The sequence below is a fragment of the Trichomonas vaginalis genome, chromosome I (assembly GCF_026262505.1).
Source record: "Trichomonas vaginalis G3 chromosome I, whole genome shotgun sequence".
NCBI lineage: Eukaryota > Parabasalia > Trichomonadida > Trichomonadidae > Trichomonas > Trichomonas vaginalis.
In genome coordinates, this window is record NC_067203.1 from 23,087,101 (window position 1) to 23,102,214 (window position 15,114).

Here is a 15,114-nt window from a genome sequence, read left to right on the forward strand (position 1 = left end):
ATTGTTTCTGGACCGACAACGGTTCAGAAAATAGGGGCGCCTTTCAAGATCTACTTGATCTTTGGGGCGTCCAATGGCGGCATACAGACTCTCATTCTCCCTACCAAAATGGGAAGATTGAGAGATTCTGGCCGACATTGGAGCGCTGCCAAAGCATTCAGGCTATTCCTGCCTTTATTTGGGAGTACAATAATAGTTAGTATACAAGTCTTGGGTATGGTGGCACTGCGTTCCACCTTACCCAATACTTGTGAATTTGACACTTTACAAAACCATTAACGTATATTTTACAACATGAACGCAAAAACTAACTTAACCTTAAATATTTACAAAGCCGCCAACAATTTCACCTCACTATCGTTCTCACTAACAACTTCACTAATGTTCTCATAAATTTTCCTCAATATCTTCATCATCAGTGTTAACCCTATTGTAGTCATACTTGAAGCCATAAACTTTCTCTAACTTCTTAACGTACAATTTACATAACTTACCTTCGTCATCGTATGGTTTAATGATATAACTATTTCTATCTTTATAAACAGTCAATGAAAAGTCAACTGGTCTCGGATGTATTTGAAAGAACATGTTATGCTCAGGAAGGAAGAATAAATGTTTAAATGTATGTTTGTTATATGTTTTGATTTGTATGAGTTGCTTTTGTTCTGTCATTACATCCAAATAAAATAAAAATAATTTTAAAAAATAAAATAAAAAATAAATGATCTCACCACCCTCACACGTATGAAAACATAGCACAAAAATAAATTTAGGTGAAGTGGTGAGATCTAACCCGATTTCTAACCCGATTTCTAACCTCATTTCTACCCTGTTGAATTCATTGCTTTATAACTCTCTTCCTTGGTTTCTTTTTAGTTGCTTTCTTCACGTCTGTCTCCAACTTGACTGTCTTTCTTCTTCGTCCATAATGATACCAATTACTTCCACCAGTCAATGGGTCAAATGGTCGTTCATAAGGGTTTCCATACATTCCATAAGGTCCGTATGGATAAACCGCTGGTGGAGAAGAAACATTTTCTTTAGTTCCATCGACTCTATTTAAATGCATTGTTTCACCTTTCATCTGGTCATTAAAGTCTTTTGCGTGTTTTGCAAACTCATCGTCCTTTCCTAAAGCATTTTCTGACTCAGTCGCAACCAAATTGGATGCTTTATTTATGAGCCCTATTTTATTTAATCTTAACTTCTTTGCAACCCAGCCTCCAATCTTTCCTTTATTTGCATCTAATGTCTTTGAAACCCTTCCTCCACTCATTTTATTTACTGCGTCATAAGCTCCAAGTGCTTTTGCTCCAAATGCTAATGCTTTTGTTCCCATTGCGCCTAAAGCTGCCCAAGCTACCATTTACCCCATATTAAAATCATCTCTCTTCAATATTATCTCATAAAAGTTCTCGTTACTGGAGAAAGTCAATGAAACATAAACATTCTCACGGGCTTCACCCTCACCGCTTTGCGGTCTATCTAACTTCTTTCTTATCTCATCTATTCGCTTCAAAATGTCTGAACAATTGCTAACATCTTCTACAACAGTTATTTCATCATGAACGACCTTTAAGAACAAGCTCATTTAATATGCAATTAAAATCATCTCAATAATGAGTCCATCCTTTCCATCTTTAGGTAGCACAACATCTTTCATTGAAGAAGGTTCGACAAGTCTTATGTTAAACTTACTGACAAAGTTTGTTATACTATAATGCTTCGGTGGCGAATACATGTAGTTTGAAAGACATAATATAGATTCTTCAGCAAATTCACTTATACTGGATTTTATAACAATGTTCTCACGAGACCAAACGCCACCAATTGACAATCTTGTAAGCAATCCTGCTGAGCCTTCAACTGTAAACGTCGATGGTAACATTCCACGAAGGTCATCTATTGACATCTTTGAGTCACTGAATTTAAATATTTTCTTAAAGCAATCGTCATTATCTAACCATGCAATAGCTTTGAAGTTTTCATTCGAATATACATCTGCTTCATTAAATGTAAAACCTGACTTCTTTGCAGAGACGACTTTAAAATCTATTGAGTTTGTTTCAAAATTATATGCTATGGTAACTTCTGAAGGTAATGGATGTCCTTCCGCAGTCAGTTGTTCTCTCACTACCGTTTGAAGCTTTGTATTAAAAACTTTCATGTCATCTCCTGTATCTAAGTTCACATACACAGCAACAGGAAAACTATCTTGCTTCTTTGTTTCATCATTATATCTCAAAACATTAAAGTTCTTCAATAATATTGTCCTTCCTGCTGGAATACTTCTAACTTGTCTTATTTCAATAGCTTTCTCACCTCCTACATACTCTACCCAGTGTCTTGGATATTCATAAGTATACTGACTTTCTTGAATTTTGGTTGGTTTCATCATAACGTGTTCATAGTATATCTTTATACTCTTGTCAGTTAGACTCGGTGCTATGTTCTGAATATTTCTGACTTGCATTTTTAATGGAGATAAAATGAAGCATTTAATACATGACGTAGATGAAGACATGAATGAAACTACAGACAAACTTAACTCTTCTCTTATTCTTCCTTTCAGCAAAGATTATGAATTCTGTTCAAATGGTGTGTATTTCTATTGTGGAAAGATGGGTTCAGGTAAGACATTTAACCTCATTCGTCATATACTCATAACAGAGCGTTTAGGAAACGACTCTTACTATGACCAAATCATTATATCAGCAACTTCAGACTCTATGGATTCAACAGCGAAAACATTCATGAGTAAAGTTCAAGCATCTGTCGTTAAAGTTCCAGATAGCGAACTCATTGAATTTCTTCAACGTTACATTCGACGTAAGAGAAAATATTATGCTATTGTAGAGTTCATACAGTCAGGAATGCAAAAGACTTCAGAAGAGATGGAAAGAATTATTGACAAACACCACTTACGTCAGTACTCAGGAGTTTACGATATGAAACGACTGACAAACTACATTCTATCAAAACTTTCAAAATACCCCTTCAAAAAGTATCCTTCAAACACTCTGCTCGTTTGTGACGACTTCGCCGGAAAAGGTTTAGTGTCAAAGCCTGACTCACCATTAGCTAACATCATTACTAAAGTCAGACATTACCATTTAACTGTAGCAATACTTATGCAAACATGGAGGTTTCTTGCTTTAAACATAAAACGTCTCATAACTGACTTCGTTATCTTTCAAGGTTTCTCACGTTATGATATTGAACTCATTTGGAAACAGTCAGGTATAACATTACCTTTTGAAGAAATTTGGGAAGCATATAAGTCTCTCATCTCTCCTCGTTCATACCTTGAGATTCATATCATGACTAATACCATTAAAGTCAAAAATATTCCATGGGAACGACCAACATTGTTTTAAATCTTATGCTTTAATTGACTGATGGTAAACAAATTCCATGCATCTCTGTCGCCATTTCTGTTAATATTTTTGCTGTCATTCATATCATCCACTTCCCCATCCGTTAGCTTTTGAGGATATGGGTTAGAATAGCTGTTCTTAAATGAAGGCTTTTCACCTTTGAGAGCATAAACTCTATAACTTTCTGCATACTTTATGTTTGAACCTCCTGAGCCATCATTGACATAAATTTTTATAGGCTTCCACCCTTTGTTCATATTCCTGCTTCTTCCCTTTGCTCTTTTGTTCAGTAGTTCTACATCTTTATACACAGCTCCTGTCTCAGTGAATTCAACAATATTTTCATTCGTTAGCTTTACATTCAAACCCTTGTCGAGTATATTGTTCATTTCATACATATAAAAGGTTTTTATTCTATATGAAATGAGAAGCAAATCCATCTTAGCTGGTGCCGTTAATGTTCCAATTGAACCAACATCAAATGTTGACTCACGAACGACAAACAATATTGTCATAAAGAACTATAGTTCGGAGTGTTTGAAAGAAAAAGAACCAGATCTTAAGTCGGTGAATTTAAACACAACTTCAAACGCTAACGCTACATCAGATGTTAAGTTAGAGTATCCACCACTGGACCAAGTTCTTTCAAGAGAAGCCAACGACAACCCTTACACAAATGTTCAAACAAATCCTTCAGATAACGTAGACCATTACCTTCTTCAGTTATACCAAACAATTTTACTCAAAGACGATAAGAAGCTTTTGACAAATCTTATAAGTAAGAACCAAATAATTCTAACAAAGGAGGACCTTGAAAATATTATATCACGAATAACAGGAAAGCAATGTGTCATTGACTATCTCGACCCTGAAATCGAATGCTGTGGTCAAACTCCAATATTCATGAAAATAGGTAACATCCGCATCATTGAAACACCAGGTACTCCAGGAGTTGAGTTTAAGTATAAATATTCGAACGAGTATACAAAACTATCTACTTACTATAAGCTTTGTTTGAAATATGTTTTAGTAAATTAAAGCAATTTGTAATATCTATCCAAAACTTCTTCAACAGTATCGAACTCATCTTCATAATGCAAACCTAATCTTATTGACTTGGTGCAGTTTTCACTAACACAATATTTTTCTGTTCTCTTGACTGACATTACTAACTCATTTGTTTCATCAAACAGCAACAACCAAAGTTCATGACCTAATACATAACATTCATACTTTATATTTTTAGCTCTGAGTTCTCTTGTAAGCTGTTGCATTTAATATTTTCTAAAAAGTCAACTTCAACAGTCATTCGCACTGGTGCCTTCAGTTCTACAGGCTCTCCTTGAAAGTCAACAAGTCTGAATTGCATGTCTTTCAAATTATGAGGACTAATGCGAACCCATTTACCTAAATGAGTTGCTATGACAGGAACGTTTGGAATGAACATTGAATTTACTTCATAACAGAAGGATTTATATTCTACTGAACCTTTACTATTAACTCCTGAAATACCTGTGACATTAGCTATTTTTGACTCAATGTACAAACAATTGCCATAACATACGTATGGAACAGATTTCATCTCAATCGTTTTGTCAACACTTTTCAAAGGAAATGTCATATGGTATGCTCCCAAAAGAAGTTGTACTCTATGACTCATTCTTGGTATCTTAAACTCTTTCGCATAACTGAACTTCAAAACTCCTGCAATAAGTTTAACATTCATTAAGTTTTCTCCGTTATCCTTGTTTATTGTAGTATTTATGAGAGCATTTAACACTCCAGCTAATGTTTCCATCTTATATTCTACATTATTGTGAAATCTTATTTCGTGCTTCTTTCCATCTATTTCAAGCTCCATGAAATCTGTTTCGTCAGTTATAACGAATGAAGCAATAGTATTAAAGTCAACCATTTCTGAATGCAAGTGGCTCATTCTGTAGACCTAAGTTTGTTTGTAGTTTTACTGTCCCGTATTCGTTTGGGTCTGTACTTTGCAAATAGAACAACATTTTATTCTCATTAAAATATGAGTATAGCTGCATATGCGTATGAAGCTGACAGAGCTAAACGTTTATATTTTGGTCAATACTCTCTCACACTTACTGACAAATATATTGTTATCAGTGATGGAAATACCGAGAAATACATAACATGGAAGGACTATGAAAAGTTTGACCCCATTTTAACTCCATGCACTATGCCATTCATTGTAAATGGTGAAGTTGTCATGAAGAACGACACAACAGTATATAAGTCTGTTCATGAAGCGTTAGAATATATGTTGAATTATAATCCCGAAAGATTTGACCCAAGCACTACGCCATGTACAATGCCTTTTATTAAGGATGGTGAAATCGTAAGAGTTCCGAATTCAACAGTTTACACAGCTGTTCAAAACAGTTTACAAAACATTTTAGCGAATATCTTTAATTCAGAAACTACAGAAATAAAATTACCATATATAACAGATGCTAAAGAAATTAAATCAAAAACGACAACATTATTTACGTCACTTAATGATTTAATGACTTATATCATTAATATCCTGCACCAACTATAGCATTTGATCCAAACTCGACGGTTTGCAGTGTACCTTTCATAAATGACAGTTCATTAATTACTTTAAGGGATTCGACAGTAAATGAATCATTAAAGGCGTCATTAATGAAAATCATTGATTTTAATTCATTCATGAATACATATAATTCATTCATTAATGTTTCATATGCTTCTAAAGAAGGTGAGCCAAAAACTATCGATAAAGCGGTGTATGAAATAAAAGCATCAACGACGAAATTGAATTCGTTAACTTTTGACGGTGATAATTTCGTTAATGACATAACATCGGGGAAAACAATTTTAACGAAAGAATATTTAAAATCTCATGTTAGTGAGTTCGTTGAAATTGAAAAAGAAGGTGGAATTAAGTTCGATCCACTGAATTTCATTTTCAGCTTAGCGAATGCGGGTATTAATTTTGCTGAATGGACAACAATACGGAGTGAAATAAATGCAATATGGACGTTTTTGGGGTCAAAAGCGGGAATGGGTGAGCTTGTAAATGCTGCAAGAACATTAGGTGAAACAGGAAATTTTGTAGATGGTTTTAAAAGACTTGTTTCAAATGTTTTAACAAACACAAAGAAATTATTTAGATATACCATACATAACGGTCAGATTTTCGAACAGGTAGCAACAAACCCTCCGGTTATGGCTGCGTTGATGATGGTTAGAGATATAAAACCACGTAACGACGGGAACGAAGAACATGAACAACAGGATACTGGTCGGGTTATTCGAGACATTAAAAACGTGTATCCTGAAGTTATTGATTTATTTAGAGGAGTTAATGATTCAATTTCAAAACATTCTATAACCCTCGATGAAGAGAATAAATTAACAGATTATATATTTGTCATTATTGCAGAATTAATGAAGAGAATAAATGAAAAAGGAATTGGTGATATCATTAATGTCAGCGATGTAATGATGAAAAGAAATTTTGACTCATTATTTACAAAACCGAAAACAGAATATAGTCTTTATGACGTAATTACCGAATTAATGAAAAAGATTAATGATAATAAGAGTTCTGGCGGAAGAGTTGAATTAGAAGTGAATGATGTTAATGAGAAATTAGCCGAAAAAGCAAACAAAAATGAGCTTTTAGCTCTGAGTGATAAAGTCAAGAACCACGTTCATTATATAACTTCAGACGAACAGATTATAACGGACTACCATGGATATTTAACACGAAGTGATGAAGCGAAGACAAAAAATGTTAATGAAAGAAGATATAAATACATTCGTGCTAAAGGTTATGACATAAGCTGTACTGTACAGTATGATGTAGCTAAAGCACCAGAAGCATTTGGTTATACCGGTGAAATTTATGCCTCTACTTTCTCTGTTAAAGGTGTATTAGTTGAACCAAGATTTACTTTGAGAGTTAAGTCAAAAATAACGTTTGAAGATGCTATTAAAAGTAAAGCTGACAAAGTTGAACTCGAAGCAATGAACAAAGTTTTGAAATCTCATAAACACAACATCTCCGATATAAATGAACTTCAAGCTACATTAGACAGTAAAGCCGACAAGAACCATACACATAAATCCTTCACTACTGTTAGAGCAGACGACATAATATTGAACTATACCCTTGGTTCAAATGCACCATTAGAGAATCCAAGTACAAGCGTAAAAGATACACTAAACAATTTAGATAACAGTTGCAGGAATATCGAAGATCATGCCAGAAACTTTGAAGCATACGAACTACCAGCAATGTTAGATAAGAAAGCCGACAAAAACCATACACATAAATCCTTCACTACTGTTAGAGCAGACGACATAATATTGAACTTTGACCTTGGTTCAAATGCACCATTAGAAAATCCAAGTACAAGCGTAAAAGATACTCTTAACAATTTAGATAACAGTTGCAGGAATATCGAAGATCATGCCAGAAACTTTGAAGCATATGAACTACCAACAATGTTAGATAAGAAAGCAGACAAAACAGAGCTTCAAACATTAAAGACTGAAATACTTCAAACATTATATCCTGTTGGTTCTTTATATACGTCAATGAACTCAACAAATCCGGCAAGTGTTTTAGGTTTTGGTACGTGGGAACAGATTGTAGATAAATTCCTCTATTGTGCTAATAGTTCAAAGGAAACAGGTGGTTCGAAGAAAATTACTGAAGCAAACCTTCCACCGCACACTCATACAGGAACTACAAACACAACAGGTAATCATTCACATTCAATAACAAAAAGAGGTTATAGAAATCTTGCAGCGGGTTCGGATAGACAGGGAATGGATAGATATGATATCACAACTGACCCAGTAGATTCAAGCGCAGGTATTTTCTGTGGAACCGCAGGAAATCATTCACACACTTTCACAACAAATCCAACAGGCTCGGGTGAAGATTATATGCCACCATTTGTGACTGTATTCGCATGGTATAGAGTTCAATGAACGCGCTTGAGCCTTGAATAAAATCTTTAACTTTACATAAATGAGCTTGAAAGAAGTATTCGAACAACATCCATGGAGGTCATTTAAGAAGTTCAATGAAGCTGCAAAGAGTTGGGGATTTACTAACAGAGCTGAAGTGAAAAGGTTCTTTGACAAAAATGTTGTACATCAAACAAAAATAAACCCTTACGACTACTTTTTACCAATTTACTCCAACACTCCTGACGCATACCAATTTGACACTCTCATTCAAAGCAGAAAAGGAGGACATAACCCATTCCTCATCTTCATAAATGTTAACACTCGCAAAGCATATGCATATCCAATGAGGAATAAAGGAACTCGTGAAGTGTTAAGAGTTTTACAAAAGTTTGTAGCAGAACATAGCCCAAGTACTTTAACATCAGACCAAGACAGTGCATACCTCAGCAATGAAATCACAGATTTCTCATTAAGCATAACATAACTCACTACACTACTGAAGACCATAACCATAACATACTCGGTATCATTAATCGCTTCATAAGAACGCTCAGAGATTTAAATCAAGAGCGAGACTTTACCGAAGAAACAATGAAACATTTTCTCGAAGTATATAATTCCTCAACACATTCTACAACAGGACATACACCAAATTCAATGACACAACAACAAGAAGAAAAGTATATACAAAAGAAACGAAGCCAAACACAAAATATCAGAAATTCAACACAATTTACCCTCATTCCTGGTACAAAAGTTCGTGTAGTTCTTGACGACAAACCGTTGACAAAGAAACGTTTAAGGTTAAGTCGAAATTATTATATAGTAGACTCTACGCAAGTAATGGATATCTTATAAAAACTGCCAACGACTCTATTGCGTTTTATCCTCGTCATAAATTAGTCGAAAGTAGTAATGGCAAACTTGCTGAAACCATTGACGAAGCAAAGCGAGGAGTGGTTATTGAAATACTTGGCTATAACACAAACGATGACACTTATAAAGTAAGATATGAAGGAGGCGTTGAAGATGTTATACCATCTAAGAACTTGAGAGAGTCGAAGCCAACACATCTGGGACCATTAGAGCGGGAGTACTGGAAAGACAAAAATATGCCAGAAAGAATAAGAAAATTCTTCTAAACTTTTTCATTAGATGTAAATCAGACAAAAATATAATTTAGGTGAAGAGGTGAGATCTCACCCGTTTTCTCACCTGTTTTTTCACCCTCATGAATTTTCATGAATTTCCTTAAGATAGAAAAATAAAGTTAGTTTTATTTTTATTTATTTTTTTATTTTGTATGTAAAGACAGTAATGTCAGTCGAAGCAAAAACATTCACTAACAAATCTAATGGCGAAACATTCACAAAAGGCACTTATAACGGTATTGAAGTCTTACGTAGAGACAAGGATGGTTACATTAATGCAACAAATATGTGTCAGCAGTTTAGGAAAGACTTTAGAAAGTTGTTGGAAAATAAGTCCTGGGAAGAGTATTATAAGGCATTTTGTGAAGAATATAGCAACCGTCTGAATTCCGGCGGTTGCTTTTTATACAAAATTCATGCAGGAATTCCTGATGAAATCAAACAGGTTAGAGGAACGTATGTAGACCCAAGACTTATAAACTATATAGCAATGTGGACTTCTCCAAAATATTGCATAGCAGTTGGAAAAATTATGGATTCCATAGACAAGAAAGTTCATGAGAAGTTAGATGAAGAAGAACTCGAAGATACAGTAGAGAATGCTAAACCTTTGTTCGAACAAGAAGTTAGAAAAATGCGCGAAAAACAATTAGAACATGAATGTGAGATATGTTATGGTTATAGAGATTCTTCATACGAACTAGACCAATGGGAACAAGAAGATTTAAAGAGAGAATTTAGAGAATATGAACTCGCTAAGATAGCATTAGAAGCTGCAGAAAAGAAGTTAAAAGTTTGGGGTCGTTTTGTACAAAAATATTGTGAGTAAAAATGAACCATTTATTTTTATCATAAACGACCAAAAATATATGTTTACGTTAATGTTTTTAGGTTATTCAATAATTAATTATTTTGAAGAACTGAAGGTGTCACTCGGTTAATTAACATCTCTGAAAAATGATGACAACATGACATCACATTTTGACGAAGTGCAAATCTTCACTTCGTGTCAAAATGCAAAAAAATAATGCTGAAAATGAAATATATTTTTGGTCAAAGCTTCCACGAGAGAAAAGATTCCCCATTCGCTAAGGATTCCAAAAATGAAAAAATCATTGATTTCGGCTGAGAAAAACAGCAAAACCTTCTTCCACGGGAACAAAGAAATAAAGAAGAAATAAAGTAAATTTTTTATTTATTCCCGTGGAAGATAGAGCACTTTTATGACACTTTTTATTCACGACAAACAAGACAAACAAAGAAAATAAGAAAATACGGCGCTGTCGCGGTTCGAACCACAGACCCTGACCCCTCCATAACACCACCTTAGACCACTGTGCTACGTAGCCTGTCGACATAAGATTTTATAAATTGCATATTTGACGTAAATTTATTTCCATCTAGCTTCCCACCGCATAAGATATTCATACGTGTTTGTAAGACATTCATTAAACTTCTTTTCTATTGCATCTAATCTTGCGTTATTTTTTTCAATAACTTGTCTGTATTCTTCATCATCTCCAGCAGTGTTTGGGTCTTCACGTTTAAAATATTCATTGTTAACCAATTTTTTATCTACAAATTTTATTAGTGTTTGATTCACTTCGTTATGATAACGGTCATATTCTTTCAATACGTAAGTGAAGACAAAATGCGTCGTACCTTCAATCTTAAAGCTTAAAGAACTTTCAACACAGTTTTGAGGGTCTGTCAGTGCGTCAATGAGATAGTATTCGAAGTCAGTCAATAATCTTTTTAAAGTCATTTCATACAGGATAAAATTTAATGTTGTGAAGAAATAGTGTTTATCTCAGAAAAAATAAAGTTAGTTTTATTTTTATTTATTTTTTTATTTTGTATGTAAAGACAGTAATGTCAACATCAGAGAACACAACAATTGCTATCGTTCATGAAGCCATAAATGAAGAATACGAGTACATACAGTATAACAAACAGTTACGTCTTATTCGTTCAGTCAAAGATGACATGTACCAAATGCAAAGTATTTTGAATGCTCTTCTTTCTACAAAGCAAGCATATCATTGGTTTGAAAACCAACAGGCAAAAGAACTTTTAGAAGAATTTCCTCATATGATTGCTTCCCTCGGAAAACCGAGGGAAGAGATTCCGTACGAAAATCGCAAGAATTTGGCTCCTGGTTTGAAAGGTTATTATGTTCATAGACTTTTAGTAAATGCTGTAGCAATGTGGGCTTCACCTCGTTATGCTTGTTATATTTTCATGATGTTAGATGAACTATATAAAGCAGAACGTGGAGAGATGGAAAAGAAACTTCAAGCAAAAGATGAAGTCATTGAATCCAAAGACAAAAGCATACAGAAAAGAATACCACGTTCAGTACCAAAAGGAAAGGAAAAAAGCTATAAGTATATGATTTACGCTGAAGAGTTGGAGAAAGAAGAAGATAGAGATATGGTTATGTTGCATTTAGTGAGAAGAAACAACAAGAGCTTTTATGACTTAGCTAAGATATATAAATCTGACAGAAACTGGTTCTATCGTGAAAACTTACCGATTTCAATGACACCGAATGAGCAAATAAAGGAAATTGTCAAAAATACTCTTCCTCAAACACACTATGACATCAAAGGTTGCACAATACTTACATTTAAAGAAGACTTAACATTACTGAAAGAAAAGATAACAGAATATTTCGACAACTTCAAAGAGGAAGAATGAAAACTTACCGATTTCAATGAAAAACATTAACTTTTTGACGAAGTGAAGATTTGCACTTTGTCAAAATTTAATGAAAAAACATTAACTTTTTTTGACGAAGTGAAGATTTGCACTTTGTCAAAATTTAATGAAAACTTACCGATTTCAATGAAAAAAACATTAACTTTTTGACGAAGTGAAGATTTGCACTTTGTCAAAATTTAATGAAAACTTACCGATTTCAATGAAAAAACATTAACTTTTTGACGAAGTGAAGATTTGCACTTTGTCAAAATTTAATGAAAAACATTAACGTAAACATTAACGATAAAATTTATTTCCTGGACTGTTGTCAAAATGTCATGTTGTCATCATTTTTAAAAGAAGTTAATTAACCTGGTAGCACATGGTGACGTGGTGACACCTTCAGTTCTTCAAAAATATATTTTTGTTCAAATAACGTCAGGGTCAATTTCTTCAACCATTTCACTTCCTTCGTCAATGTCAATAGAAGCTTCTTCAACCTTTGGTAAGAACTTTTGTATGACATCTTTGTTCGTTATTGTCTTCAGAGATGAAGGATAATATTTCACATTTGTTTCACCCTTCTTATATTCTTTCTGTTCGGAAAGATTCATAACAATACTGAAGAAGTCAATGTTAGAGTTCTTTATAACAGTATAATGAGTATCTTTGACATTCACGAAGAAACCCTTTTGTTTCAAAACTACTGCTAACTCTTGTGAAGTATAACGTTTGCGGTCAATGACGATAGCTAATGGTCTGACATACTGACCGAACTTAGATTCTTTCACAAACTTCTTGTTAAAGATAACATTAACGTTTGCAGCACCATTGAACTCATTCTTGATGGCATTAGCGAGAGCATTGTATGAAAAGAACTTGCAATCTTGCATGTGTTTCATTATAATAAAAATATTAAATTATTTTGAAAAATAACTTAAAAAAATCTAAGCTAATTTTTTCAAAAAAATATTTTTTTATTTCCTACTAAAGATGTATCGGAAGTTGTCTAAGTTAGAACACTCGGAAATAAAACAACTTCTTACAGAAGCTAACATAGATGTTGCAAAACATTACGCGACAAACAAAAAAGCACTCGCTGACATCCTCAATGACTATAATGGTGCAATAAGTTATGATAGAATTCATGAGTTCATAAAGCCGCAACGCGGCGAGGACGAAGTCCATGCAAGAGCATTTCCTTTAAATGACGTTGCTATTGACTTATATCATAGACGTTCAGTACCTCATGAAGTAAGGCGTGAGATGTTTGACATAACAAATGCAAACGTTGGTGAAACAAGAAGAAGAGACGACACACTGAAACAACAGAGAAGAGAGATGTTTAAAAGTGCTATAGAACAAGTTCGCAAAGCTAACGATGTCATTCGTTCCATTGACGACAAACCAAAAGAAGGTGAGAGATGGTTAAAGAAAGATGAAGAGAATAGGAAGAGAAATGTGAAGTCAGGCAATAGACTCATTGACTTTAACATCGAAGCTTTAGATGAACCAAACAGAGACTACTTACACAAACATTTCGGTAAGGTTTTCATGAGACTCTTAGAGAAGATTAAAATAAACTCACAACAGAGATGGATGGTATGTTATAAACTTGGTGGAAAGTATGAATGTTCTACGTTAAACCTCAATAATATTGGAACATTACTACATCAGCTCTTGAAGGAGAACTTTATATCAGAGATAGAAGCAAATGCTGCAGGTATTGTTGAAATGCACTATGACTTCTTCTTGACAAACATAAAGAATCTTACTGAAATAAAGATGTATGATTTAACAGAATATGAAGGCTTAACGATGTCAGATGTAAAGAGAGGAAAGCCACAGAAGCGACCATATAGAGATGAAAGCACACTGACAGAAAGACAGAAAAGATTATTGAACAGACTTAAACAAACAGGAGATAAACAAGATATAGATGACTTCTGGAATGAAATCCTTGGTGAAAAGAAGTTTTATAAGAAGAGAAGCGGTCAGTTCTGGAAGTATCTTTGCACATTACCTATAAATCTTGAACGCTACCAAATCTTCAATGAACTGAACAAAAGAACTGCAACACTTATGACAGAGGACAATTGTTTCGTTTATGCTTGCATTCAGGCTGGAGTAAATGAAGAAACTATTGACCACATGAGAGAAGTCATTCGTGTTAGAGACTTTCCTCAAAGTAAAGTACAAGAAATTTCCGATTCAACAGGTATAGCATTCAATGTTACCATTGGTTATTTCAATGACTCAAGACATAATGAAATAAAGAGATACATACCAAAAGAATGTAAAACTGTTCGAACTATTGACTTACTTCTTGTTGAAGACCACTACATGCTAAACGAAAGATTACCAATGACAACATATTTCATTCGCAACTATATAGAAATCTTGAAGGAGTGTGGTGGAATGAACATTGAAAAACAGATGAAAATATATACAATGAGAGATGATAAATACATTGTTCGCATGGATAGAACTACACCGCTATGGGATGTTATGAAAACATTGTGGGAGTGCAAATATTTCGAACCTATTTCTTATGGAGAACTTTTCACATATACGACTGACTTATATAAACAGAACCTTGCACCATTTAAAGATTTGACATATGCTCCAAAGTATTGTGTACAACTGAAGAAGAAAGCAGAGTCAAAAGAAGTAAATAAAAATAAGTGCAAGTTCATTCCTGAGCATGTTTTCTTTGCTGACTTTGAGTGTAGTACCGATGGCTTTCATAAAGCTTTTAACATCTGTTATGACAGTGAAGATGGTTCAGTGAGTGAAAGCATATGGGGTCAAAACTGTGCAACAGAATTTTTGGAGCGACTTCCTGACAAGAGTTTAATATATTTCCATAACCTCAGCTATGACATAAACTTCATCTTAAGACACATGACAGA

At 34.0% G+C, this 15,114-nt stretch overlaps 10 protein-coding genes and 1 pseudogene across 11 annotated transcripts, besides 3 other annotated features; 6 read left to right on the forward strand and 5 right to left on the reverse strand.

Annotated features, from left to right (window-relative positions):
* Positions 1-197: part of a mobile genetic element that runs on past the window's edge.
* Positions 195-860: a terminal%2Cinverted (terminal inverted repeat of Maverick-1C transposon ID:TVAGG3_1035290).
* Positions 195-15,114: part of a mobile genetic element that runs on past the window's edge.
* Positions 1,592-1,912, reverse strand: TVAGG3_1035300 (uncharacterized protein; the record flags this gene model as incomplete). The annotated part of the gene is made up of 1 exon (XM_001301682.2): positions 1,592-1,912. The coding sequence occupies one exon, from the start codon at positions 1,910-1,912 to the stop codon at positions 1,592-1,594; it is 321 nt and encodes a 106-aa protein (XP_001301683.2).
* Positions 1,931-2,473, reverse strand: TVAGG3_1035310 (uncharacterized protein; the record flags this gene model as incomplete). Its single annotated transcript, XM_051255318.1, has 1 exon — positions 1,931-2,473. A coding segment is annotated over one exon (543 nt), but the record flags the coding sequence as incomplete, so codon positions are not given.
* Positions 2,523-3,377, forward strand: TVAGG3_1035320 (protein of unknown function, DUF4106 family; the record flags this gene model as incomplete). Its single annotated transcript, XM_051255319.1, has 1 exon — positions 2,523-3,377. The coding sequence occupies one exon, from the start codon at positions 2,523-2,525 to the stop codon at positions 3,375-3,377; it is 855 nt and encodes a 284-aa protein (XP_051080893.1).
* Positions 3,374-3,892, reverse strand: TVAGG3_1035330 (uncharacterized protein; the record flags this gene model as incomplete). The annotated part of the gene is made up of 1 exon (XM_001301681.2): positions 3,374-3,892. One exon carries the CDS (start codon positions 3,890-3,892, stop codon positions 3,374-3,376), a length of 519 nt encoding a protein of 172 aa, XP_001301682.2.
* On the reverse strand, positions 4,612-5,103 carry TVAGG3_1035340 (uncharacterized protein; the record flags this gene model as incomplete). The annotated part of the gene is made up of 1 exon (XM_051255320.1): positions 4,612-5,103. The coding sequence occupies one exon, from the start codon at positions 5,101-5,103 to the stop codon at positions 4,612-4,614; it is 492 nt and encodes a 163-aa protein (XP_051080894.1).
* Positions 7,059-8,366, forward strand: TVAGG3_1035350 (keratin-associated protein family; the record flags this gene model as incomplete). The annotated part of the gene is made up of 1 exon (XM_051255321.1): positions 7,059-8,366. A coding segment is annotated over one exon (1,308 nt), but the record flags the coding sequence as incomplete, so codon positions are not given.
* Positions 8,940-9,490, forward strand: TVAGG3_1035360 (annotated as a pseudogene). The gene has a single exon. A coding segment is annotated over exon 1 (551 nt).
* Positions 9,666-10,262, forward strand: TVAGG3_1035370 (uncharacterized protein; the record flags this gene model as incomplete). Its single annotated transcript, XM_051255322.1, has 1 exon — positions 9,666-10,262. A coding segment is annotated over one exon (597 nt), but the record flags the coding sequence as incomplete, so codon positions are not given.
* Positions 11,372-12,110, forward strand: TVAGG3_1035380 (KilA, N-terminal/APSES-type HTH, DNA-binding family; the record flags this gene model as incomplete). Its single annotated transcript, XM_051255323.1, has 1 exon — positions 11,372-12,110. A coding segment is annotated over one exon (739 nt), but the record flags the coding sequence as incomplete, so codon positions are not given.
* TVAGG3_1035390 (uncharacterized protein) lies at positions 12,631-13,104 on the reverse strand (the record flags this gene model as incomplete). The annotated part of the gene is made up of 1 exon (XM_051255324.1): positions 12,631-13,104. One exon carries the CDS (start codon positions 13,102-13,104, stop codon positions 12,631-12,633), a length of 474 nt encoding a protein of 157 aa, XP_051080898.1.
* On the forward strand, positions 13,802-15,048 carry TVAGG3_1035400 (organellar and viral DNA polymerase type B; the record flags this gene model as incomplete). The annotated part of the gene is made up of 1 exon (XM_051255325.1): positions 13,802-15,048. A coding segment is annotated over one exon (1,247 nt), but the record flags the coding sequence as incomplete, so codon positions are not given.